This window comes from Plasmopara halstedii (assembly GCF_900000015.1).
Source record: "Plasmopara halstedii genome assembly, contig: Scaffold_247, whole genome shotgun sequence".
Taxonomy (NCBI): domain Eukaryota; phylum Oomycota; class Peronosporomycetes; order Peronosporales; family Peronosporaceae; genus Plasmopara; species Plasmopara halstedii.
In genome coordinates this window covers 136,574-164,294 of record NW_020187168.1, presented here as the reverse complement: position 1 = coordinate 164,294, position 27,721 = coordinate 136,574, and the positions used below count along the sequence as shown (strand labels likewise).

Below are 27,721 nucleotides of genomic sequence, written 5' to 3'. Positions count from 1 at the left end.
TTGTAATCAATACAAACGTATAGGTTAATTACACAAGATTGCAGTCTTGCCCCGTTACAGTTTCGCTTCTGGGTAAAGCATTCGAGCACAACCTCTGTGCTTTGTATATTCGGAATTTTTGCGTCTAAACCTATTCTATGCAAGATTCACGGCGATTCCGTTACAATCGGTAGCTTGTCGTGAAAAATGTTTTCTCTGTTAGGATGCAACAACAATCAGCAGCAAGTTGGTCAATGATGCGCCGGGGTTGCCGTGCAACTGGCATGGTAGGAGCTTTGACTCGAAGAGTCCGTAACAACTACACAACGAGTAGGCATGTGTACGCTTTACCTGGAGTGAAGCCGAGAGCCCTTCGAACTTCGTTGCTCTTATCGTTTTTTGAAAAATGACATGTATATAGGATAAAGATCTTACTTCAGCTAAATTTGGCAGTAGCTACTTTACTTTGTTTGTTTACAAAACTGCAATGGGGTTGCCGTGCACTTGCACGGAAAAGGTTTGACTCAACGAATTTACATTAACAACCGCATAAGGTGAGTTCGAGCGCCCCTACCAGGAGCAGATTCGAGAGCCTCCACCGTAACTCGGTATCTAGTCAGCTCGATTTTGGAGTTATACAAATCAAGGAATGATGCTACTGAGACTGGTACTCAGTATATACGTTTTTCTGTGTCTTTTGTGACGTGTGGCTAGCAGGCCACGTGTACCACACAGTTCTCATGTCCAAAGTTTCACCGCTTTACTAATGTTGACACTTTATTACTTACGTAAAGTCACAATTTGAAGTGCAATGTGAACTCGTAGGATTGTACCGTGCTGAATAGATTACATTCGAACCAAATGTGTAAGGAATAAGTACACAAAGTTACAGTACTTATCCCGTTATGCCCAACAAGCTGGGCCTAGTAAAAAGGATCCATTTTGTTTTACTGCAAGCAAAAGAGTCACGTCGACCCTCACTCACATTACGATGTGATCACGGCTTAAGCCGTGCAAAGTTGCTTTAATACAGAGTTCTAACACGCCTATGCGTGTGAACCTTCTGCTCACACCCACAGCAAAATGAGCGCGAGAAAGTAGCTCTGTGAGTATTTTAAACCATAGATTGCCATCCCCAGGAGTATTGTTTGCGCTTGAAGCAACACCGGTTGTCTATGTCCAAGATGTGGGATGTAACATGGTTACCAGAAGCTGACAAAATAACCGCTGAGTATCTAAATCAACTCGCGCACTGGGTGAGGAAAACACACTGCTTAATCCATCTAGAAGCTCCACAAGCCAGCTAGCGAAGATATGTTGCTACTGGTTCATGCTTGGCATTACATCTGTCTCAAAGAGACGAGTGACAGAAAGATTTTTAGGTAATTGGCACATTATTGGCACACTATCTAAAAACTTTCTATCACTCGTCTCTTTGAGACAGATGTAATGCCAAGCATGGACCAGTAGCAACATATCTTCGCTGACGAGTGACAGATGTAATAGCTGTCGACCAAAGTTCAAACTCACCGCACTTGCAGCTGCGCCTTGATGCTAACCTTCCACGTCTCCCAAATTTCGCCGGGATTTCCAGCAGCACGGTCACCTCCCGCTAATATGAAACACGCTGCGACAACCTCGTCTCTTCTTCATGGCAGATAAAGGTCGAGGGCGTGTCAGGTCGTAAAATGTTGGCAAGATTGCCAATCTAGCCAACGTGGAACCTTATGTTAGCCTGAGGGTAATGCATCCGCTGCAACAGGAACTGGCAACTACTCTGGTGTACACGACGGCCGACCAAACGCCCCACGGCAAAGTGGGTCGCCCCTTGTTCATCGAGCAGTGCTGGTGAAAAGGTACCCTTCCACGACCTGCTCTAGTGAGCTGTTTTGCTGTAGTGACGCGCGAGTCTCCCCGATAGTCATAGTCACGGCATGCGTCCGAAATTGAGATTCCCCAGGGCTCGATTTTGCTGTCTGAGCTTCACCATCATATGTCCTGACTTATGGCACCTTCAGCGATACAAAACCGCATCATTTATTAAAACAGAGTGGAATGAGAGAAGTATTGCATCATCTGCAACAGAGCTCTTCACGCCTTAATGCTCGTGCAATGGGATCGAGGTGTGGCGTCACTAAGCCAACATGGAACACTGAACATGCTCGCATTTTCTTAAAGGTGTTTATTTATCAATCTCTTTTGCTACAAACATGAACGATCCAGTGTATTTTGTCGTTTAGACAGATACTGCAGGTGTATGCAAATTAGTTGCAAAAAAACTATTTTTCACCCGACAGCAAATTCGGTGTGTTCTGTCTGTCTTTGACATCCGTGTGTTGGTTGTGTGGGTCGTCTTCTCAGCCACAGCATAGTGTGCCATGCGCATGACGATCAATCTCGCTGACAGAAGAACAATAATATCTTGTTTGGTAGCCCCTCTGATACCAGTCTCTCTCCCACTAAGACTGGGACCACTTGTGGCGGCGTCAAAGACACACGAAGCTTGCCAAACCAGTGACCTCAAATGACGTAGCACCTGTAGAAGTATGAACTGCGTTAGTCAAAGCCAATTGGATTATAAGAGCAACTCGCTTCATTGCCGCGCTCTCTACGCGCAAGAACTTCAACAATATCATCCAAAACGCGTTTCACGTGCTCAATCTGACTATATGTTTCCGGATATTCAGCAGATGAAACTTTTATCTGGTGCCGAGTACCTTGTGTGACGCTCGTCAAACTTCGTTTAAGCGCTCTGATTTATATCCGATACATTGGCTACCGGCTAATTCCAGAATACTTAGTTGAGGAGCAGCCTGGCTGTATCGTCATTGGTCACTTTGTTGCTGACGGCAGCGAGATGAACCACCTTGCTCATACGGTACACAAAGGCCACAATAAATGGTATTACCGGACGCATTTTTTTTGGAACATCAAAAATCCGAATCGATGGACTGTCGACACTCTGCCGAAGCCGGCAGAAGGTGTCGCATGTAGCGAGGGTATGAACCGCTGACGCATTTTACTTCTGTGAGCGTATATGCTTACCCACCTTTACATATTGAGCCACCGAAGTCTCTCTCTCCCGGGGTGGCTACCAAAAGGAAACTTGTGCCTCGTACAGTACTTTAGATTTTAGACTCTCATCACGAGATACCACTGCACGCTGAGTGTAGGTGGGTCAGTGCTGTGATCCAGCAGTCCCTGTGATAAAGGATAGCGTAACAGGCGTGCAACCGCATGCTTTGCTGAAGCAACATCTAAGTTATTTAAAAGCTCAGCAGCTCAACACGTATTGAGTCTGACCATGTATCGCCTCGTTGACTGGCGACGCCACCATAGTTGGAAGGGCATCCACAACCACATTAAGACCATCTTGCTTACACCGTACCTTAAATGTAGAACTAGCATAAAAGATTAGTCATGTTACCATTGTCTATTAGTTGTGTTGCAGCGACATCGCAGTGCGCAGCGGAGCATAATGTGTGCGGATCTGAAAAGGCTTTGAGCCAAGTAAATGTACTCTAAAGATGACGAGGGCATACTTCAGTGAAAGTAGCCGATTATCATGAACGAGGAATTTCTTCTCAGCAGCTTTCAGATGGCAGTAATCAGGCTCGATCACGCGTTTATGCCAATTGGCATATAAATCGTGACCTATTGCGAAGACTGAAGCGTCAGAGACGACGTGGAATGGTCGATCTAAATTTTGAGAGCCGCCTCATTTGCCGCATTTGCCGCACCCAATACCATTTCTGATTATGTTTTACGGTATTTGGTGAAGAGGGGTCGTACTATGCCGGTATAGTTTTGCACTGTACAACGGCAGGGCGCTCAGACGATTGTCACGATTCATGACAATCGTCATGAAGGTCAGCCATTAGCTGCAATACAACATGACGTGTTTAGTGGCGTTGGCAGACGTGCTACAGCGTGCCTCAGCTATCGAGACGCATCATTCTGAAGAGTCGACAATGGCAAACACACTAAGATGTTTGTTACGGTGTCAGCAGCTGCAATACCACTTTACATATCTACTGGCGTTAGCAGACGTGCCACAGCGTAATAACGCGCATACCAATACAACGTGTATGAAACTTTGCTTTCACACCTTAAGATATAAGCTTGTATCACAACCCATACCGCTTTTTCATTATCATTGATGACATTGACGAGATGGGACTGCACGCTGATCGGCGCTTCAAAAGCGCACCAATCTTCTGCAAATTAGCGGCCAGGCTGAGACACTCCCTGAACACAAGTGGGCAGACGCACTTGTCAATCAGTAATGGCCTTGACTTACGCGAGGTCAATCCGATTGCCTCGCTTCTGAATGAAAGACTTTAAAAGTCGACAGCATCACTTGTCTTTAATAGCTATTAGCTTTTTAAGCGAATTAACAAGCACTGCTCACACGTAATTACATGTGGTCTTTCACGTTTGACTTTCCATGCTCTGTACAAATTTGGACACACATATCGTCGATATAGATTGTGCAAAGCTACGATGGGGTCTAGCAGCAATGTTACAAGACGATCAAACGTCACAGACGCATTAGATATTCGGCATAAACAGCCTCACCCAGAGAATCCCGATCGAAGTACTCATTGGATATGGCTCTCTCTTATCAACAGTTAGTAATGCCGATTGTGGTCAATTCAGTGTCTGTGACCCACTCAACGGGTATTACATCATTGGTGTCTGAGCCGGAATGGTGACAGCATTTTACTTACTATGACTTTTACGATTTCAGCTAGCCTTTAGGACAGAATGTCGGCGCCGAGTGTGATGTTCACTTCTTTCGACAAACTAGCTTTGTGTATCGCACGGAAGATAAAGTCAATGACGTCGCACCGATCCCTTGGTGATGCATTGCAGTGTGGAGCAATATTTAACTTCAGAACCCAAGTTAACACGCCAATAACACCGCTTGTAGACTACGCTAAACCATTTCAATTTTTGTAGTGATTGTGATTTTGCGATCGGCTGTGCTCTGATGCAATCGACACCCCAGAAATGCGAGCGCGTTATGACGTATTTGTTATGCAGTCGAAGACACCTGATAATAATACCTGGATACTTACAAGAAACTTTTGACCTGAATTTGTACTTGTTTTGAGAGCAAATGATCTGCGACCAGCAGTTTGCAATTCACACGGACTGATGTGCTCTCTCGACAAGCTGATGACTATCTCGAGGCACCGATAGATGGAATTTCGTCGCAAGGTCAATCCATAAGCGTTGACGATGACGGTGCGGCTGCGATGAGAGCTTATACATCCCTTAAAACTTTATAACGTTCATAGGACGAAGGTACGTTGCGTCGCGACATTTTAAGCTTCTAAGACGAAAAAACCAAGTCAATTTCTTGCCAGCTTTATCGCACAGCCCGTGTTCGTTGTTGTCAATTTATTATCACAGCGGCCCCCTCGATGTATGATGTATCTTTATTCATAGCAATGATGCCCGTCAATTCAGCGGATAAATAAACATCATACAACTGGTGGGCACCTTGGTCATAAGAATCACTCACTTCGATACCGAATCAATACTGCCGTCCTCACCAGTATAGTCGATACAAAACTGGATTCTTAGCAATGTATCTGTCAAAGGACGAAGCAGTCTACGCTCCATTGAGTCTACAAGTTCCGCATGATGTATGTGAATTTGTTAGCCTAAGCTCTGTCTTTTCTTACCGAGAGCTTCCCACGACCGTGAAAATTTGTTGTTTAATGACTACCTCTCCAAAGTGGCTGACCATGCTGTAGTTGAACAAGTCAAGCATCAGCGGATAAAACTTCAACGCCTCCTTTGACAGCGTATTTCGTCTGAATGTTCTCACGGATGCGCTCGATTTGTTTCGCGGCTCACGTATCAATTATTTGGTGTTCGTTGATTGGTGGCTTCGCACCAAACTTTAGGATGGTAGTATCTTTCTTTGAAGACCAATCTGGAAACTTAAATACCTTTGCGCTCTGTATTCTATTTCCGATAACTTCATGGAACATTGTTGCGCAACAATTTTCATTTCAACAAAGAATTTTGCGGCTTCGCAAAGCCCGGAATGCTAATGTCGGCAGCAAAAAATCTTGAGCTTTGAGCCCCATCTCTTGGAAGGGCGAGTCACTCTCATTCGGACCCGTCTTCTTTTTCTGTGAGGTAAATGTGAGTCCAGCTCTTTCCCAGCAGGCGGCTTATTTACCTTTTCGTAACAAGCTCGTCAGCTGGACTAAGTAGAAGATCAGTATTCATACCTCTCTAACGCGAAATCTGACAGCGCGCAGGGCGCAAATATAACATGTGCAAGTTCACTGGTGCTGCTCATCAGCAAGGAGTTTATTCCCCGCTGGCTTTGCTGCGTATCACGGCTACTCGCGCGCTTGTAAAGGCCCAGCTGCTCTCGATGAAGGTTAAGTGGACACGACAGGTATCATTGCGGGACGCACCTATACAAAGACATCCCTTAGAGACTGTAACCGTTGTCACCTCTAAGAGATGGCTTACCGCTATCGCGGCGATGATAGCTGCTGAAGCTTGGACACAGTTCACTAATTTCGCATTTTCGGACGGGTGACCAAGCGTTTGAGCGCATACGTTTCAATATAATGCGTGTCTGGCCTGCCTCTACTAATAATGTATTGCACGGAAGCTCCAAAATTTTACGACCTCCTAGCTTGAAAAGGGCTAGCGTGACGCACAGATTAGCCGATAAAAGCACGGCGATTACATGGCCATGCTTCCTACGGACCGCTTACTTTCGTAGTTCTTTCGGCTTCTGCTTTTCTGAGCTCTGTACAATATTGTAATGTAGAGACATACACCATACACCATACAACGGTGTGTTCCCGGTAACCACGCCATCGCAAGCTCCAGCAAGGTCAAAATCCGCCACCACAATACGATCTACCATGGCGACTGGCGCTCATTTTCCTAGCTGTTGACCGGCTTCCCACGATGCGATTCGATCGGCACCCGAAGAAATAGACTAGATATATGAAATAAATAATAGCATGACAAAACGGGGATGGATGACTTCGTCGCTATAGAAATCTTGGGCAGGCATGCAACGAAGGAATGTTAATCTCGCATGTCAGCCATAAAGATACAAAAAACTTTTTCTCCGCCAATGGTTGAGATTCTGCAATGTGCAAAAGTGCCTTGATTAGCTGAATCTGGAGGTAACTCTAGCTATCAATCATGACTCAAATCATGCGAAGGATCCTTGTTGTCAACCTGAAGGCTCGCCTTGATACGTTTTCAAGCGTATCTCACTGATGTCGGCCTGAATACAGTTCATTGATCACTCTAATGAAGCATTTTACGAGGCGTTCTGTGCCTGGCGTGCTGCCATGAGCACATCACCACTCCATTTGAGCCAGTTGTTCACCACTTCGCAGGTATCTGGATTACGAAAAACATTTGGCGACGGCCTTAACGCCTTGCCAAAATTGAGAAGTTAAATTGGAAACATCAACGCCAGCAAGCAGGACAGAAAATGGAAACACCGACGACTAGTTTGATTGCAAGCATCCAACATAAAACTTAGACATCAATGTAGCTTCTTGAGTTTCTAGATAGTTTAGACAACACCGATGCACTTAAATTTCTGAAACGGTCAGATAAGACCTTGATAATATATTCTCACCCAAGAGAACGAATGAAACTCTCAAATGTCCAGTGGATAGCAATACACGAAAACGAATGGCTGCAAAATTCGAGCATGCACGTGAAATCGAGTTTTCTTATACCGATATGCTACATCGTCGACCAAATTACGACTGAATAGAATGTTATTTTGAAGTTTATCAATACTTTGTTGTTATTCTCGTGGTGATAATGCTGCTGGGTTTGAATCGTGTCAGAACAGATATTTGCTCTTGTAGAGGAAATAGCTAATAAATAGTAAATACATTGTATCGATATATAAGAACACGTCAGCAGCGGTAGCTGTATCATCAGAATTAGTTGCAGTTGTCATCGTCTATTCTGTTGGAGTCGACTTCAATTTTAATGACTTTTCAGACTTCATCGTCCCTGTTGAAGCCGACGCTGGAGCCATTGGGATCCGCCGAGGGATCAGCTGAATGTGGATGAACGCGTTGATCAGATGTAGAAATCTGGGGAGAAAGTGGGAATATCAACAATGATGACAACTGGTTGTAATTGATACTCCTTTCTTGGCATAGGTGACCCCACTAAAGTAAAAACTGCTTAAAACGGCATAGCACACGCGAATGACGTCCTTCCTATTATATATTTTGGCGTAATTATGGAGTACATCTGTAGGTCGCGATTGAGCCGTTTGTCAAAGTAAGATATTCGCACGTGTTATGACAAAAACAATAGGAAAAGTGCCAAAGGTACTGATGAATGTTTTCGCAGAGTCTGAGAACTTTGACATGCTAGGGCATTGTACCTTCAACTTGATAAACGCCATGGGCAATCATGGAGCCAAAGACCTTGATTTATACGCATTCACTAATTATAAGGCTTTGGCGAGCTACTGAACACTATTGCCAAGAAGCAGGAACAATTTTGGCGCTGGCTTTAAGCTGCAACATGCACCCAATTTGCCCATTTCCTGCAGTCTGTAACTGGTCGGTCCATGCTCAACGCTGTGCATCACTCCGAATGGTGTGCGCGCGTAATTGCGCTTAAGAATTGTCAGCTTGGACGAACAAGATATATCATTGTGATCACGGTAAACATATATAAATGCAATCAAATATATGCTTGACGAGTTGAAGGTACAACTGCTTGGCTCTAAGCCATACGTGATCGATGCAGACTATGCGTCGTTGCGCACGGTAACATCTATTCAGGTGATGCTGAGATATTTATTATTTGCCGAGTACACTTTTGAAATAAAGCGGGCTAAATATGAGGGCAGATACACTTTTGCGTCATCCAGACTGTAAACATTTCATGTCGTGATGGTGACGACACGCATCGACAAGACAATACGTACATCGATCCTGTCGGATGCAACGGAAAGTAAGAGAATTTTTGGCCTAGATGCCGCTTTATCTAATCTTTCGTTGCACGTCTGAGTAGCTATTCCTTATCCAAGAAGCTGCTGCCTTACAACATTATTCAACGTGTGGTAGGATTCATCCATTATGAGAATTTAAACCTCAAAATGATGTATGAGGTACACGACATCTTGTGAGTTGTCACCTCAGACGAGAAGAAACAAACGTTTCGGTAAGCGTTATGCACTGGCACGACATGTATAATGGGTGCGCACGTTGACGAATTACATACGCTAGCACTTTTGGCTGTAGTTGTTTTCAGCCAAATATTGGCAGACCATTGGTATGAACTTCATCTTTCACAATTAAACAAAAAAGCATCGGTGACGTGGTCTTTGTGGGCTGTCTGAGCAAACATCTTGCTGCTGTCGGCAACACTCCAAATGAGAATATAAACCAAGACATTGTTTTCGACACAAAGGCTTACCGGCGGCTATACTGTCGGACCAAGACCTGCGCTTCAGAGCGAAATGTTGTCGAATTGTTCAAGGCGCTTGGCGCTAGATTGGACTTATCCATCACTGACCACCAGCAAAAAGACGATTGGACAGGACACATAAATCACGTGCTGAAGGATATCCTCCGGAGCATTTGTGTGGAAATACCTCGGTGCTGGGGCAAAACGCCCCCACTCATTGATACTGCTTTATGTTACACAATTCCCACTGCAGCGTCATGTTTACAATTTATTAATCCGAGTTCTTCATACAGCCTTGAAGTGACTCCGGACTTGGTCGAGGAGAGATTATCGATACCATTTGACGCGCTGATTCCACCTCATAATAGATTCTATTTCGACATGATTGAACGTATGCGATGATACGGCTAATTTTCAGAATGTAATAAAGCAACTAAAAAATATCACAAACAGACGAAACACACATGAATACTACGTTGGCGGCAAGGTTGAATTGAACGCCGCTGCCCACATATCTGCAGTTATTTATTGCGAGTTGCGTCCCAGACTGTTTAAAGTCTGCGCCAAAATTTTATTGAACTACACGCTCAAATTCCATAAATGTGCCTTTGAAATCCAAAGCATGGCACTTTCTAACGAGCCATTTGGATGTAAAATGGTTTCTGAAGCTGAGCTGCGTTCTGTTCATTAGAATTTTGAGCCGCTTGGGACGTCAGTTTACTTTGTGAGACGGCGTAGCCCAGAGAACGCAACTGGAAAATCGATCGTCTCAGTAGCAGCTGCACACGGAGGCTATTATAGAGTGAAACGGGGTTACACAAATTTGTGTCTGAAAGGGTGGGTCACACAAGATAGTATGACCGTACAAAGGTGTGGATTACACAAGTCGGGGTAATCACACAATGGTGTGACTACACCGTAACAAGAAGCCACTACGTGGTGGTGCCAGTACTTATGCAGCTTTCACTATTTTAATAAGGGAAACCTATATGGGCGGCTCTGCTGCAAATAAAACTGATACAGATTCAATTTTGAACGGAATAATACATTTGCCTTGGGTTAAGGTCTTGGGTACTTTTGGAGGTAGCGGATCGCGATCCGCTACACTCGAACTGGTTCGAGTATAGAACGTAACGTCGGTGACCTTAGTAAGCTTCCTTTAAGCAAAGAGCTACGGCAGCCCCGCTGCATAATGAGCCGAGGTGCCGCAAAAGTCAATAGAGCTCATGACAGCCGGCCGAAAAGAGTCGTCTTCGCCGGTATTCCTTGATAAGCAGGGAGTTACACACTTCCATGTGGAATGGTCAGTGAGCCGACGGATACATTCGGGCTGCTACCATGGAAACCTTAATTAATGAAAGTAAATGCCTCATTTTTACATTTAGGCAAGTTTTCCCTGTCGTCGTTGTACTTACGACTTCTGTCTTATCAACCCAGTAAGTAAACAAAGTTGCACTGCAGGACACATTACCTACTAGCAGGTGGACCCCGCCTTGTTCCAAGTTCGAAACTGCCCGATAGCAGTACCGGCAGATACCCATGCAAATGAGCAGGGATGATGACAGCAGAAAGTCGACGCGGTGAGCATCCACCTCCAGTTTCACATCGTACTTTGTACTCCGGAATGTCAAACATTCAGCGAGACTCAAGTCTGATGTCGACTAGCTTGCAAACCTTTCTAGCGGCACGTCCACCAACCTTTAGTACTTAAAAGACCGACTGTTGATTTAGAGTTAGTTGCTGCTACTCTAAGCGGTGGTGCTCAGGCGGAGTGGTGACCTGCTGCGTCATGATGCGCTCGTTTGCTCTCGGCTTGGGAGGAAGACTCACGGGCATAGGCGTGTAAGGACTCCTACCCGGCGCGGCGGGTAACTTCTGACGGACAAACCGCTACTTTGGCGTGATTGAGTCCGCTGAAACAGTTGCGACTCTTGCGCTTGTAGGCGTGCAGGTCTGGTTCGCTAAGCCCAGCACAGTTTATCGGTAGCGAGCTAGACGGCGTCGTGAGCTCCGCGGTAGAGTGTCCAAACTATTTCTGCCATAAAATACGAGGATGGAGTGTGCAGCTCGTGTAAAAAAACGGAGCGTTGAAATGTCTCACTCTCAGCGATTGGTTTTGCCTTGTATCTCTCGAGAGGGAGGGCAGAGGTGCCGGATCAGAAATCGAAGAGTCACCTCGACCGTTCTATTGAGTACATTTTAGCTGCCTCGCCGAGATTAGCTGTTAGGTCATCGGCCGCGATGATCGCACCTTCTTATAAGCTTGCCGATCAATGGAATCACACTAGAAAGTAAGGCTGATGCTTGTAGGAGCAGATATTGCAAGGTGCAAGAAGAGTAGTAAATTTTCAGACGCAGTGGACCGGTTGCTTTATGTCTCAAAAAAGTGCGATACACATCGAAGTGTATGTACCGTATTATGGTGTTTTCACCTGCTCCAAAGCTATCCCAGAAGTACCAAATTATTGAGGACAATGGGACCCAGCAAAAGAAAGGTATGTGAGACCGGTAGGCTGCCCCCTCACGCAATAAAATGATACTCAAACAGCATCAGTGTAAACTAGACCAAAATCTAATTACACGCCTCTTCGATACAAAAGAGCAAAGTAACTACGTTGCTATTTAAACGGCTCTCGGTTTCGCTCCCGGGTGTACGAAATTATTCTCTGCACTATCAACGCAGACTCAGTAAGTTGAAGCTTCGTGCATGATGCACGGCATCTCCGTTACAATCACTACACTACTGAACTTGACAGTGAGACCTAAACAAAATACGGTAGTATGTGCATACACCAAAATGCAGTACGTGCTCTGTTACGAAGATCAAACAGTTTTCCGGAGATTTGCTCACACCTAAATATGCAATTCAAGCATCGTAGGACATTGTATCATCGAGTTTCGTAATTTATTAACTGCATTGTCATGTCTGTAGTGTATTAAGTTAAAATACAACAATCATCTTTATTATTTAGCTAGCATACGTTTCTGAGTTCCGAGATCAACTTTTGTTCATTATGGATACATTACAGATGGTAAATATACTTAATCGTCTATATGGAAACGTGCACCACTGAAGCATTACACTTCAGCGTTCGAGAATTCACTTCTTGCACATATGCTGCGTAGACTATCTTCAATGAATGCTGGAAGTAATTTAAGGTCAACTTCAATCAAATTAACTAAATCACTCACTATTAAGGGTGTAAATAGTTTGTGACGAGGGGGTTTATCTTGAGGGTCCTCAGTATGGCCAGTCTTCGCCGCTTTTTGCATCGTACTATGCCGCCACCTGCGAGCTGGCAGCCTCAAGATGATTTTTCCTCTCAACCCACGCATTTCCACCGCGAGCGCGCTGAAACAGCCCCATGCTCGCAGCTAAACGTTGCAATTAATGGATCTGACAATTCCATTTCTGTACCCAAAGCTGTCTTGAGTTTCTCGCGCTTCTTTGAGCGAGCTGAAGGTCATTTATTCTCTTCTTCATCGTCATCTTCGTCTGATAATGATCTTGAGGATGCAGGTAAGCTTTTACATTATTATTTGCGACTTTTTTAATTTATTAACAAAAATGAGTCTTGTTTTAAGGTGGCATGATGACATCAACGAGCTACTTCCGCCCACGCACCATGGATGGATATTCAAGATATCTGGAGTAATAAAACCAGCATTGTGTATTTTTATATGAATCTCACTTTTACTCGTTTTGTGTATTTGTGATGCTATCTGGATAACAGAGCCGCCTTTATGGAGGGATGTTTGGAGAAACAGAGCTCGGAAGATCCCACACTTTGGAAAAAAAGGTGGTTTGTCATGCAGGAAAGTAAATTATTCTACTACAAGTCCAAGAGTGACGTCAAAGAGCAGAAATATACCGACAAAACATGCTGCGGCGTTATTTCAATGGAGAATATCGACTCAGTGACCACAGCGGTACGAAATTATCTATTTAAAATTGTGAAAATAAGGGAAGCACAAGCTACCTCTTGCGCAATAACACACTTGTGCTGGTGCTTCCTCTGCTTCACCCATCTACATCTCTCGGTTGCTAACATGCACATACGTCCACTCTCCTTTGCAATCGTCGTGCTCTTGCAGAAGGACTTTGGCATCGCTGCCTTTCAGATTCGCATGGAAAGTCGGCGGTATGTCCTACGTGCCGAGTCCAAAGATATGGTAGCAAACTGTTTACTTGATGCAGTGATTTTGGTAAGAAGCTTAGTCTCTTGTTATTTAAATGGCTACGTAGATGCACGAGTGGCTGTTTAATTTTCAAAAATCAATTGCAAATATTGTGCTGGCCCTGTCACGAACTCAGGTACGTTCTTTATAATACCGGAATGAATCTTGATTGAAAGGGTCATATTCTATCAGACCGAGCAGCGACCGAATTGGTTTGGCAATAGTTTTTCACGAAGGGTACGTCAAAATCTACCTCATTGTCTTTCTTTACTTCTTGCAAACCAATGCGCTTTCAAGCAAATTAATTTTTCACGTTCAATGATGCCTTCCAAAACAGAGTATGCCTCGCGTAAACCGCAGTGTCTCATTCGATCACCGAGACGTCACGGATCAGCTCTTAAATGTTGATCATCGCGCAAACATTGAATCAAATAGCTATTCTGACGAATCGACAAGTGGCGAAGGATCTTTTTCGTCTCGAATAAGCCCTCGGCGATCTAGCAGCCCGTTAAATTTTAGTGGAATTGGACCGCGTAGCCCGTTAATGTTTGCATTCGATCCAATGGACGAATTACCAGAAAATCATGCTCGTATAGCACGGCAAAATTCCATTCCAGAGACAAAAGATGAAGAGAACGCTCTTAATTGCCGACGGCAGGTTTATTTAGTTGCATGTGAAAGCCCAGAGACGAGCACCGAGCCACAACTGATCGTACCGACAGCATCGCCCCCTTCTGCCAGTGGGAAGTATATCCCTCGATATCTCCGAAATCGCAGTGCAGCAGAGCCGACATCACCGCCTTCTCTTTCTGTCAATTTGTCGCCGCCGCCGGAGCCGGTACCGGGTCCTTCTGCTGGCCGCTGGGTGCCGCGCCACCAAAGAGAAGGATTTGCAGAAATGCAGCCAATTGAGTCATTCTCCATTGACACTCGCGACTCTTTTCACGAGACTCTATACGGAGATAGCTCGAGCTATTCCACTGGTGATAGTGTCCATGGGGTGACGTCGTTGTTGGGTGTCCGTGCAGCAATGGAGGATGTTTGCTGTTGCATTCCCGACCTCAACGCACACTTAAAAAATGACGAGCCGCATCATCAACGACAATCGTATTATGCTCTATTTGATGGCCATAGTGGTGTACGGGTACGTACGTGATGCTTTATTTGATAGTTTTAATGCTAAGCTAATGCCTTACACGATAATCTTTTTGATGTAGGCTGCAACCTTCTCAAATCAGCGTTTGGTATCTTACCTTACCTCACATGAAGCCTTTATGTCGAATACGCGACTTGCCTTTGAGGAATGCTTTGCTCGTATCGACAGAGAATTTTTGCAAAAGGCTGAAGAGGAGGTACGCAGAGCAACTTATACTGAAACAGTGATTGGCGAAATGAACTTATAAATATGCTTACACGTATATTTTGGAATCCGTTCAGAGCCTCGGTGATGGTACAACAGCAGCAGTGGTGTTGATTCGAGGCAATCGATTGATCACAGCGAATATCGGAGACTGCAGAGCAGTTGCTAGCATTGGTGGTCAGGCACTGGATATTATTGAAGAGCAGACCCCAGGTCGTGCAGACGAGCGAGCGCGGATAGAGAAGCAGGGAGGATGGGTAAAAGAGGAGCGCGAGCTGCAGCTATCAAAGTTACATTCGATGGATTTAAGTGATCCAGAAATCCAGCAACGTGCTGAACGAGTAATCAAGTGGGTGACTATTCACCGAGTTAATGGTGAGCTTGCTGTCTCTCGTGCCATTGGCGATCTTGATTACAAGGGCAAAGCGCTGTCAAAATATGAATACTGGGCATATCCTGAAGGACACAATCGAGTTTTTCATGGTGACTTAGTTATATCGGTGCCAGAGTGTCAGGTAAGAAGTGGTGGGATATTTCCTGTCGGCAACTTGTTTACGATTATAATGGCGCAGGAGATAGAAATCACACCGGAATTCGATTTTCTCATTCTTGCGTGCGATGGACTCTGGGACACAATCAAGAGCAAGGAGGCTGTCAAATATGTCGCTGACAGGCTAAATGAGGGGCATTCTGCCAAGGTACGAGCCCCACTTGCGGCATTAATCGCACTACAAAATAATCTTTAACTTTATAACTCTGTCATTATTTACAATGTAGCAAGCAAGCCAATCTTTAGCAAACTTGGCCATACGGTCAGGCTCGTCGGACAACGTTACTGTAGTTATTGTATTACTAAATACGGAGCAAATGTCGAGTTCAATAGAAGCGTTGTCAAAGCAATAATAAAAGCAAATCTAGATATCTCTACTTTAGACGCGCAATTCAACTGGTCGCTTCTCGTCGTCACACTGGAGCATTCAGCACGAATGAAAATGTTACAGCGACAAACTCACTGAAGTGTATGTTTCTCCAATGCAATCACAACTTTGATTGCTCCCATCAATCTTACCTTTTCTGCTCGACAGCTGCAACGAGATCTGCAAGTCGATTTGAGTTAGTTAGAAATACATAAAAAAATGTCACTCTCCCCTGTACCTTGCACAATATGATTAAAAGCTGGAGCCGCCACAGAGTCGGGATACTCTTCCAAGAACGACACGCCCTCCTCGCATGAACTAGTCATTTTGTCGTCTAGTGGCAAGCGACCAAGGAAAGGCACATTGAACTTCTTGGCCATAGCTTCACCACCGCCATCAGAGACAGGAAATACCTCCATCTGCACCGAGTATTGCAGAATTTCCGGTGTCTTTTCTTGTAGCAGCTACAAAATCACAACAAATACAACATCAATTCCTAGCAGACATTTTCTTCGTCTCGTTCCAATTTACCTTGAAAACATTTGCGGTTTCGTCAGTTCCGTCAGCATTGACAAATTTGACGTCGCTGAGTGGGCGCTGCACGCCGCTCATATTTTCAATAACTCCAAGAACGTTAATCTTGGTCTTGTGGCAGAAATTAAGCTCTTTGCGAACGTCGCTAAGGGCAACCTCTTGAGGCGTAGTGACCACAACAGCTCCATCTAAATCTGCCTCTTTCATGTACTGTACGATACTAATATGCTCATCCGATGTGCCTGGGGGTGTATCGATGATGAGGTAATCAAGTTCACCCCATTGCACATCAACGAGAAATTGCTTGATAATACCGCTTTTCTTAGGACCACGCCAAATGATGGCGTCATCAGCGTTAGGTAGCATAAATCCAATGGACATGACGCCAAGATTGTCGTCCACGTACACAGGTGACCAGCCAGCCGCACTCTGATGCACTTCCTGGCCCAAAAGTCCAAGCATTCTGGGGACACTTGGACCCGTGATGTCCACATCTAAAAGTCCAACCTGAAAGCCTTTGCTAGCTAAAGCAAAAGCCAGTTGACAAGCTATTGTGCTCTTGCCCACGCCACCTTTGCCCGATAAAACTAAAAGCTTGTGCTTGACGCTTTTTAAACGCTGCTTCACATCCGAAACGGCAGGATCTGGCTGACGTGCTGCACCCGAAGCACATACACTCTGATTTGGACATCCACTGCAGCCATCAACCTTGCCGGCTAATTCAGACTGTGGGCCCACACATTGCTCGTTAGCGTTGGCAGGTACGCTAGTTTCCATAGTATGTTGTATTACTATATATCATACTATTATTCACCCAATCAAAAGAGAAAGCGCAGGGATTGGTTTAGAAAGATAAAACTTGGTTAATTGGTTGAAAACCCTCTCTCCCTTGGTTGGCGGCCTTTTCCGCAGTAGCTCAGTTCATCCAGCCCCCAGTCGCTTTCCTTCTCTATCTTCATTCTCCTCCTTCCTGAATATATTTTTTGTCCGTCAGCGTTTATACTGTCAAGTATCTTTATATTTCCTGTTTATTACTACACCGACATTGCAAAGATTCAGCGAAGTGCCCACAAGCTCAAGACGTTTAAGACTCAAGCAAGACCATTCATATCATGAGTAATACGTGGCAGCCACAAACTGCATTACTTAATGAGGTGGTTTCTCTTTTACAGGCCTACATGGTTCCTAATAATCAGGTTCAACGCGAGTCATATCAGCGTCTGCAGCAGTTCCAGGAGAATCTTGAGTTTAATCTCTACCTCGTTCATCTGCTCTGCTCTGCACAGACCGAGCCGAACGTACGTCAACTGGCTGGACTTCTGCTCAAGCGCAACATTAAAGCTCGCAATGCCAACGCTGTACCTACTCCTACTGAGACTGAAATTCTTGCGGTCATTCGCGCACAAACTTTAAGCGTATTGGCTGACCCGCTGGCACCTATTCGTAATGCGGCTAGCTCTATTATCACCACATTTGTGTCTCAGTACACTTTTCTAGATGAATGGCCAGAACTTATGCCGGCGTTGCTCTTGTTTCTGGAACAACAGGACGAAAACGCTGTAGCTGGCGCTTTTGGTGCACTGGTTAAGATTTGCGAAGACTCTGCCGCGAAACTTGAAAATTCACCCAGTCGTCCGCTTAATGGGCTTGTGCCTAAGCTGCTACAATACTTTCACCACCAGAATGCAAACTTTCGTCGCGACGCACTTGAGTGCCTGAACAATGTGCTCATTTTTATGCCAATGGGATTAGTGGTGCAGATGGAAAACTTTCTGGCCGGCATTTCGCTACTTACACAGGATCCGTCAAATGAAGTACGCAGACTTGTTTGCAAGAGTATCGTCATTCTGCTTGAAGTGGGGGTCCAGTATCTTGTGCCGCATCTGGATAGTATCATCCAGTTTATTCTGCGAGCAAATCAGGACAAAGATGAGAACGTGGCAATTGAAGCTTGCGAATTCTGGTCGTCATTTTGTGACCTGCGTGAGTTTAATGATATGAAAGCTATGCTACAGCCGTATTTGGTGCAAATCATTCCATTGCTATTTCAGCGAATGGTATATAGTGATGAAGATTTGGCAAATTTTGAAGCTGATGAGCACAACCAAAATGAGAATCTACCTGATCGACCCGAGGACATCAAGCCCATTTTACACCGCAAGGGCCACGGAAGCGGTAGTCTTAATGATGACGATGATGACGATGATGACGATGACGATGACGACGATGACTCGCTGCTGGAATGGAATCTTCGTCGTTGCTCAGCTGGTAGTCTTGACAATTTGGCCAACGGCTACGGAAACGAGATTCTGCCGACGTTGTTGCCTTTGCTACAGGAACGTCTTGCACAAGAGCAGCCATGGCCGCTCGTAGAAAGCGGTATCCTGGCGCTAGGTGCCATTGCAGATGGCTGTTATAATGGAATTACGCCTCATCTACCACAGTTGTATCCATTTCTGCTACAGAAGCTAGAGGATCCTACTCCGCTCATTCGAAGTATTACATGCTGGACATTAAGTCGTTATGCAACGTGGGTTGTAGAGCAGAATAATCATGATTTTCTTTTCCGACCGCTTGTTGAAGGTATGCTGAAACGCATACTCGACCCTCACAAGAAAGTTCAAGAAGCTGCTTGCTCGGCGTTTTGTACTTTAGAGGAAGAAGCGGGTGAAAAGCTGGTGCCTTATTTGACGCCTATTTTGCAGAACCTAATGTTTGCATTTGGCAAATATCAGGCCAAAAATTTACTTATTTTGTACGATGCTATCGGGACGCTTGCTGACTCAGTCGGTGAGAATTTGAATCATCCTGAGCTTATTAAAATTCTCATGCCTCCACTTATTGCTAAATGGAATGCTCTGGACGATCGAAGTCGCGAGATTCTCCCGCTTTTCGAGTGTCTGGCGCCTGTTGCGCAGGCGCTTGGCAATGGATTTCAAGAATTTGCCGTGAATGTGTATGTTCGATGTCAGCGTATCATAGAGAATGAGCTGCTCGCTGACGCTATGTCGGAGCAAAGCCCGGACGAATTTGATGAGGGCGATGCGGAGCTTATTGTTTGTGCTCTGGACCTTATTTCGGGTCTGATTGAGGGATTACAGAACAATATTGAAGCTCTGCTCACTGGCTCAAATTTGTTAAATTTACTCATGAGCTGTGTGCGTCACGACGTGATGGACGTGCGGCAGAGTGCCATGGGCGTCGTGGGTGATCTGGCAAAACATGCACCAAACCTTCTTCGAAGCAGTCTCAGAGATCTCTTACCGGTTTTAATTGAGAATATTGACCCTGACCTTCCTACTGTATGCAACAATGCAAGCTGGTCGGTAGGCGAAATTGCCATCCGGATCGGCGTCGAGATGGAGCCGTATGTCGAAAGTTGCTTAGCTCGTCTTATCGGTATGATCAATCGGCCAAAGTTACCGCGCAACTTGGTGGAGAATTGTGCAATTACGATCGGACGACTTGGGTACGTTTGCCCAAGCGTAGTGGCGCCACACCTTCAAGAATTTGCCAAGTGCTGGTGCCGCGCGCTTGCTCATGTGCGTGCTCCAGAGGAAAAGGAGCACTGCTTTTTAGGGCTGTGCTACATGGTCAAAGCAAACCCGAACGGCATTGTCGCTGATTTTATGTTTATGTGCGGTGCTATTGCGTCATTGGAAGGTCCACAGATTCAGCACGCAGAGTTAAAAGACATGCTTTATCAGATCGTGCATGGCTTCAAAACGAGTCTAGGCGATAATTGGGCCGCATATTTCGCAAGTTTCCCGGAGCCCTTGCGGCAATTCCTTACGACTCGCTTCAATGTGTAGAAATGAATGATTTTGTGACGAAGTAAATGTGGATGACCGACCTCAAATGCAGGCAACAAACCATGAGTCAGCAAATAAATAGAAGTTGGCTTGTCACGGTAGGAGTAGGTTATAAGTAGTAGTAGTAGTCGTAGGCAGGTTAGCGAGTAGGATGGTAGAAGAAAAGTAGGTGATGATGTGACTGAGGTAGTAGCAAACAAATAGTTGAAGGTACATCAAATTTCGTTTAGTCAAAATATGGCTTCAAGCAGCAGAAGCATCAGCCATCTCAATATCCTGTTTCGCTACATCATTCCTATCAGTAAAATTTGCAGTTGATGCTTTCTTACTGTTGTGGTTGATAGATCCAATAGGGTCGTCAAATCTGAAATCATTCGCAAGAAACTCATTGAGTACCCTGGAGTTCTGTGGCTCATCACTATTGCCTGTGGTGTTTGTCGAGGTTGTGTCACCTATATCGTCCACCTTACTGTCATCATTACCGGAAGTTAACATCTTGTTGCTTTGTTGACCACCAGTAGCTAAATTAGCTTCACTGCTGCTAAGGATAGCAGAGGACATTGATGGCAATAAAGTTGGCGAGAACAACGGAGATGGCAAGCTTGAATGCCCGGGAAACGGTAGTGGCAATATTGGCAAAGACGACTTTTCTTCGCTTTCAGCTTCCTTCGCTAAAAAATCGAGAAATGTTGGGCTGAGCATAGTGAATCCGCTTGCAGATCCTCTTCGGCCTCGCGATCTTCTGCTTGGTGGAAAAATGCCCATCGCTGTATCTGATCCGATTGAAGCTATGAGATTTTAGCCCACTTAATTATATATGTTTTGCCATTAAACTCACCTGTGCCACCTCTTCTAGGCGGCACCTCAATCGGTGGCGGTGGAATCGCACGCTGACTCAGCGTTGACATTGAACGAGTTGTTGTAGAAACGGGAAGCGTTTCAGACTCGATTGAAGCGACTTCTCCGACCATTTCTTCGTATCGGCTATAAACGTCACTTACAGTCTTCCCCGGAATGGCTGCTGCGATTCTTGCCCACGGATATGATCTACCTCCGGCCCACCGTGCAAGAGCTGTCTCGAAAGCTTTGTCCTCATGAAATGTCCAAGGCTTTGATTGTCGACGCAAAGTAGTGAGTTCCTTTTGATGTTGTGGATAATGCAACGCTCGATTGTGATATTGCGGTGAAAATGGACTACGCATTGACTGAGCACACTCAAACGCTGCAGCATTCAAAGTCCTGCTGTTTCCAGTTGTACTTGGAACTGATCTTTTGCCTCCTCTCGGATCAAAACTTTTTATTAACTGGTAGTTTTGTCGGCTCACGTTATTGTGACCGCCTGCACTTAATGTATTGCGACTGGTTTCGGCGGATGCAGGCGATTGCTGGATTAGTCGCATAAGATACTGCCGTCCATGTGTACGCACCTCCTCAATTGTGCGCGAGCCAACAAATGCAGTGATATGTCTCCATTCGTCTCCTGACTTTCTTGAGCCGTAAAGCTCCAGTGCTTGCATGAAACGTCCATGCTCATCTCGACGCCATTCTGATCGACCGCTGGCTAGAGTCGAGTAGTGAGTATTCTCGCACAAATCTTCACCGCTATTACGACTATGTCTTGCATCGAAGTCTGATGATGCTTCTTGTTGCATGGCATTGAATGCCGGCAGAATTTATACAGCCAGGGATGATGTTTTATAAGTAACAAGTACTGACGAGTACTAAACGAGTACTGTTGCTACGATGTGATAGCGGAATCCTGGAAAGGCCACTTTTTAACTGACCAGACGCAAAAAGCAAGATACGATTCGATCAATTAACCGGAATGTTGCCATTGTACGGGCGACGGTACATGTCTGACTTTGTGAGTAAGGTTGGTCGAATCTACATGTAGGTCGCGCCACAGCATTGATTCTCGATAACCATAAAATGAATTAGAATGCACACATAGCCTACTCCTACTCATTTCTTACTTTCACTGAATATTTCTTGGACCGACATCCAAGAAATTTAAAATTGATCTTGTAGATGACAGACGGGATAAAAATTCATAGCAATCAATTCCTCATGTCTTCAAAATTTAGCAGCAAGTCTCAAATATCTAAAGTTACAAGCTATTAGCAGCTTAATTACAATGGATTGCTGTGTGCCTCGCAAAGAGTGAGCTGTAAATCAATGAGTCTGTGGTGTAATCACACGGAGGATGGTTTCATTAGCTTTAACAAGAGTAAAATTGATAGACCAAGAAGTATCTTGTATTGAGGCAAGCTATGAATATCAAGTGTGACCTTTATCATAGTCAAGTCTTATGGAATATAATATCTGTTCACTATATTCGATAGTAAGACTGTATGAAATGCACGATGTGAAGCAAACAGCCTACATGTCACACAGACCTCTTCATTACGAAGTCTTTTTATCCTCACCAGGTCCAGTATTGTTGTACATCTGAGCTATACGCAAAAGTGGAATGTGTACGTAGGAAGCAAAAAAACATCTTAGCTGCCGCATCACCGTGTTACTCACGAGGGCTACATATGTGGCACTATCGAACATCTGCGTATTGCGCGCGCCCAACTTTCTCGGCCGAAGGGTTTGTGATGTCGATTTTACATGCGAATTTGTTTGGCAAAGCTCTCATTGAGCCCCAGAGCTGGAGCGGTTTACTGAGAAAGAAGAAGATGCAATACCACCTCGCAGAGGGCGATGTCAATAGTATGCTGCTATTAGCGATGGGACTCGCTATACCGGCTTGATTGATGTCAGAATCAAGGTCCCGGCTGTCTTGAATCTGTAAGAAGTCCCAGCAAATTCAGGACGTCGTTCAATTATCAAAACAGCAAATGTAGGATGATGAAGCAAAAAGACATACGATATCCGAGCGGCAGAGGCGGGGACTGTCAGAGGTTCCAGCTGTGCTCGAGTGTATGCGTTCTAGCAATTTGTCTGCCAATACAGACTATTGTTTCTCTGACGTCGATGAGACCGCTTTTCGGAGTTGCTGCATTAGGAAGCGGGCCTACGAACAGACCACGCGAAGATCAGAGTCATCAACATTGGCGATAGCTTTTGTTCCATAGGTCAAAAGAAAGGGACTTGACCAACTAATGCAGTGCACATCATGCCGACATACCCCAGCTATTCACAAATTTTCTTACACCCACTGGGGTGCGACAAAACAGGTGAACTTCGTGAATGAGAGCCTCTTTATTCCTCAATTCTGAACCTTACAAATTGTATCGGCATGCCCATATTGTCTGGGAAGACTCAGCTTTTGCGATAGAATATGCTATACTCCAAGCGGTCGACAGGCACTAACGCGCCATCGCGTCGAGGTACCGCCAGATCAAAGTAACATATCAAAAGTTTCCACTTCATGCCAGCTCAATGCGGTGGTTGATGCGCTTTTGCGTCGGCTCGACTATACACGGCTTTTTTTTCGTTTTACAGCTAGACAAACCAGCTTCAGTGAAGTAGATATCAGACGGGAGTGTCGTTTGACGCTTCACTTTAAAAAAGTGTTAAGTTTGACGTAGGCAACGAGCTGGATACCCATCACCTAAATTGCTTGCTGTCTATCAACAGCCCTGTCGTTTCTATGAGCTTGCTCGTACAGTTATCTGCTAAGCTCAAACTTGATGTGCGACCCAAATATTGGGAAGTGCGTTGCACCGGGCCAACCTTGCCTGTTCTCCAGGAAATCCAAAGACAGAGGATAGTAAGAAGAAACGACGCCGAGGCAATTTTGACATAGTGGGGCCTCAAGTTCCATGGATTTTGGATTGAAAATGTTCCTTCCACTTTGCTGGATACAAGTATACCCCTGTGAAACCGCAAGCTCGCTTCCATTATACATAATAAGAACCATTCCCTGATCATCGAGTAGTGCTGGTAAGGACATCATTTTACAGCTGACTCTCGTGAGCCCCATCGGTTGTGGCGATACGTCGAATCTTCAAACGAGTATTATCGTGTGGTCAATACTGAGATGAGTAACGTGTTTGGCAGGTCAAGGCCTCCAACGCGATATAGAACTGTATCACTCGCCGGGAGCGGAAGGCGATCCAGCTCTGAAGACGATTAAAAACTAAGTATGTCTCGAAAATAGTTTCTCCCGTTTAACTGACTCGTTAGATTGGGCCGTGGTAATCTTCGACACCGTCCAAGCACAGGATGCGCCCGCATTTTTATCGGGGAGTTGAGAGTGTAGCTTGACCCCGCTAGAGCTGGATCCACAAACGCTTCGATGTGTAGTGCAGCGGGACTGCCGTAGCTCTTTGCATAAAAGAAGCTAAGCTAAGGTCACCGACCTTACGGTCTATACTAGAACCAGAATGATTGTAGCGGATCGCGATCCTTTAGCTCCAAGAGTACCCAGAACCTCAACCCAAGTCAAATACATTCTTCCGTTTAAAATCCAAACTGTATTTCTTTTGTTTTTCTCGCGGCAGAGCCACCTATAACCATTTTTTATGTTTTCCAGATTAAATAGTGAAACCTAATTAAAAGGCATGCTGTCCCGCCACATAGTGGCATCGTGTTACGTTGTAGCCACACCATTGTGTGGTCACACCATGTTGTGTGACCTAACCTTTCATACCAGGGACGTGTATTCCCGTTACTCTCTCATTCATCAAAATCGTGAATACCCACATAGCACATTAAACTTTCGTCTCTTACGAGGCGCGCGTGTCTAAGATGTCTATTATGTCTCCAGGACCTTCTTTACACATTCTCTGCTCAAGGATCCCTGTGTCTCTGACACAAAAGACACCCAGCCTTGCTGGTTCCAAAAGCGCCCGTAGGCAGTACCCTTTTCGTCTCCAGCACACAGTGCAACTCTGGACAGTACGTCCTTAGGTTTAGCAGGTATGCCTAGAAGAATTCCTGATTTCGCGGCTTCAAGGAAATGGCACCCCAAATCCCCGACAACGGGGCACCGCAAACCGCGCCCATTACGGGCGACTGAATACCACGTTGACAATCTGGAAGAATTCGACTACGAGTCGGATACTCCTTTCCCAGGATGGGAAGAAGAGGAGAGCGAGGTGCACCAATGGCGCGGCGTGAGCCCTGCGCGAACCTTGCGGACACCATGTCCGTTTCCCGACCTCTTGACTTCCGAAGGAAGAGTAATCAATACTAATTGCCTCGATGAGGCGCAGGAGCAGCAGTCCGAGGCTGCCCACAGGACGGCTCTCATGCACTCACACCCACGGTTGGTCGTGTGGAATACTCTGCGGTTCCCGCTACTGAAGCGGAAAACTCGATCACTCAATTGTTAGCCGTCTGCATAGTCAGGTCCTCTGCCACTACACAAGTCGAGCTTGACCAACGAAAAGTTTTCCGAGTTCGCTTCTTGGTAACTCAAGAAGTCTCAATAGATAGTTACCGTGCTCGACTTTGCGCTCAAAGAGGAGGTGCTCTTGCACCTGCAATGCGGACCATCCCCGTGGTGCTTGCCCCTGACATAACCGCTGCAGAGGATGAAGAGCTATTTCAGCGATGGGTGCAGCTGCACCGGAAACTTTATTTGCTGTCTAACTTACCACGGAGCCATAAGGAGGTGGACGCGCGCGTGTCCGGTTCGAGTTTGCCAAACTCGAGGCGCAACACCGACGTCTTTCGTAATATCGCCCTGCGACGTATGTATTAATCCATCACGCTTGAGCGAGCTCTGTGGTCTCTCACACAGATGAGTCTGCGACCACAGCAGCTCAGAGTCATAGCTTGTGCTCAGCTCATGGCCCTTCGGCCCCAGCTATTGCCAGAAAGCGCGGAGCGTACGACGACGCGGAGCATCAGGCTCTTTCTGATCATAAGCGTTCACGACGTCTGAGAAGTCTTGCCGAAGTGGCACCTCAAACTCCCACAGGTTCTCGGAGTTTGAAAAGCCCGCCACCTCACAAGATAGTGAGTTCGACCCTGTCGACGAAGTCGACCCACAAGGCGAACCACGTGATAGTAGATGTAACCATTCTCATCGAGAAGAGTCGGTGGCGGACGATGACGACTTGGCAATCGCTGTTCGGTGACTCACAATGCTCTTCGAGCTTTTAAGGGCTAGGTCCGTCGCCATTGGGGCTCCGCTGAGCATCATGATGAGGTCTCATATCGCTGTGCGGAAGACCTCGAGATCTCGGAGCACTTTGTGCACCGACTGCCTCACTTATCGTGCTGTGTTGGAGCGGCTCCTAGCCGTTGAGAAGATGAATGCGTCACTTCGTGCGACGGTGGAGCGTCGGGCGCGGTTGAAAATGGAAACTGTTGCACTCCATGCTCAAAACAGTTGCTGGTTCAGCTACTGGGTGGTCGAGCGCCTGTGTGCGCCCACACTAAACATCGGGTGGGCGCTCATTCTTCTCGAAAGGTTTAGCGTATATGCAAGGCCCCGCTTGGCCACGGCCTTAAAAGGTTCGATAAACTATGGACGGAGCTTCGCTCTAAAGACAGCAGAAGCTGCATGTTTATGAAGGTATTTTCGAGTTTTATAAAACCAAGTTCTCGACCTCAAAGGTTCCAGCAATTCTTCTGCTTCTTCCGTCTGCATATTCTTTCTGTATGTCTTGGCTATCAGCTATCGCATTGCGGACGTGTTAAATGACACTCAATATTGTCGACCAGACCTTTCCAGTTAATCATGGGTCTTTGTCAGAGACAATTGACTCCGGATGTCGAAAGAAACGATCGACAAACAGCGTCCTTGTACCCACACCGTCGATGGTGTCCGGCACCGCTGCAAGATGAGCTATCTTGCTCAAACGGTTCATCAAGACCGCCATGCTCGTGTTGTTCGCCAAGTCCTTCGGCAGGCCAAACAAGAAGTCCATACTCATGGACTACCAACTCCCGGAGGGTACCGGAAAACTGGCATTCGAAGAGAGCTTCACCCTTTGACACGCCTAGCACATGCGCACATATGTGTTCGTCCATTTGTACTGCTTGGGCCACCAGTAGTGGCAACTAACAGAGCTGCCCGTCTTCTCACGACCAAGATGACCACTGAGTGAGGTGTCGTGGGCCTCATAGAGAATCCTGCACTTTAAATCCTCATCGTAAGGAACCACAATTTGTGGCGTATCCGTCGAGTGGATGCTATCATACAGCAATATGTTATCTAACAAATATCGGTGCATTCGTGCACGCAGTCGCGACGACAACTTCTTGCCCGAGTTTCCAAACATCTTGCTCTCGAGAGCGCTAAGCACATATCATCACCCGCGTACGCGGCGCGGATCAAATCCGTCACGGACGACGCCACCGTCGCGACATGCGCAAGCTCATAATCTGGTCTGCGTGACAACGCATCAGCTAAAAAATTCTACTTTCCTGGCTTATACTTCACATCGAAGTTGACTTTAGCAAAAAAGGGGAGCCACCTGGCCGTCCTCAGCGAGAGTTTTGGCGACTGAGTCGCAGGGCGTAATGTCGCATGTTCTGTGTAGATCACAAACGGCTTTGAGCCAAGCAGGTGCATCCTAAACTTGATCAGT

At 45.8% G+C, this 27,721-nt stretch overlaps 6 protein-coding genes across 6 annotated transcripts; 2 read left to right on the top strand and 4 right to left on the bottom strand.

Annotated features, from left to right (window-relative positions):
* Positions 1-5,505: 5,505 nt before the first annotated feature.
* PHALS_04009 (uncharacterized protein) lies at positions 5,506-5,737 on the bottom strand (the record flags this gene model as incomplete). The annotated part of the gene is made up of 2 exons (XM_024722008.1): positions 5,506-5,599; positions 5,673-5,737. 2 exons carry the CDS (start codon positions 5,735-5,737, stop codon positions 5,506-5,508), a joined length of 159 nt encoding a protein of 52 aa, XP_024573128.1.
* A 6,935-nt stretch (positions 5,738-12,672) lies between these two features.
* On the top strand, positions 12,673-15,868 carry PHALS_04008 (protein phosphatase; the record flags this gene model as incomplete). The annotated part of the gene is made up of 11 exons (XM_024722007.1): positions 12,673-12,946; positions 13,012-13,078; positions 13,161-13,356; positions 13,522-13,599; positions 13,673-13,741; positions 13,798-13,842; positions 13,943-14,749; positions 14,823-14,957; positions 15,043-15,480; positions 15,538-15,663; positions 15,743-15,868. The coding sequence occupies 11 exons, from the start codon at positions 12,673-12,675 to the stop codon at positions 15,866-15,868; spliced, it is 2,361 nt and encodes a 786-aa protein (XP_024573127.1).
* Positions 15,869-16,030: 162 nt separating this feature from the next.
* On the bottom strand, positions 16,031-17,193 carry PHALS_04007 (nucleotide-binding protein 1; the record flags this gene model as incomplete). The annotated part of the gene is made up of 3 exons (XM_024722006.1): positions 16,031-16,062; positions 16,121-16,346; positions 16,414-17,193. 3 exons carry the CDS (start codon positions 17,191-17,193, stop codon positions 16,031-16,033), a joined length of 1,038 nt encoding a protein of 345 aa, XP_024573126.1.
* Positions 17,194-17,528: 335 nt separating this feature from the next.
* PHALS_04006 (transportin-like protein) lies at positions 17,529-20,228 on the top strand (the record flags this gene model as incomplete). The annotated part of the gene is made up of 1 exon (XM_024722005.1): positions 17,529-20,228. One exon carries the CDS (start codon positions 17,529-17,531, stop codon positions 20,226-20,228), a length of 2,700 nt encoding a protein of 899 aa, XP_024573125.1.
* A 243-nt stretch (positions 20,229-20,471) lies between these two features.
* PHALS_04005 (Zuotin and related molecular chaperones (DnaJ superfamily), contains DNA-binding domains) lies at positions 20,472-21,880 on the bottom strand (the record flags this gene model as incomplete). Its single annotated transcript, XM_024722004.1, has 2 exons — positions 20,472-21,001; positions 21,067-21,880. 2 exons carry the CDS (start codon positions 21,878-21,880, stop codon positions 20,472-20,474), a joined length of 1,344 nt encoding a protein of 447 aa, XP_024573124.1.
* A 2,314-nt stretch (positions 21,881-24,194) lies between these two features.
* Positions 24,195-24,413, bottom strand: PHALS_04004 (uncharacterized protein; the record flags this gene model as incomplete). The annotated part of the gene is made up of 2 exons (XM_024722002.1): positions 24,195-24,298; positions 24,356-24,413. The coding sequence occupies 2 exons, from the start codon at positions 24,411-24,413 to the stop codon at positions 24,195-24,197; spliced, it is 162 nt and encodes a 53-aa protein (XP_024573123.1).
* Positions 24,414-27,721: the final 3,308 nt, after the last annotated feature.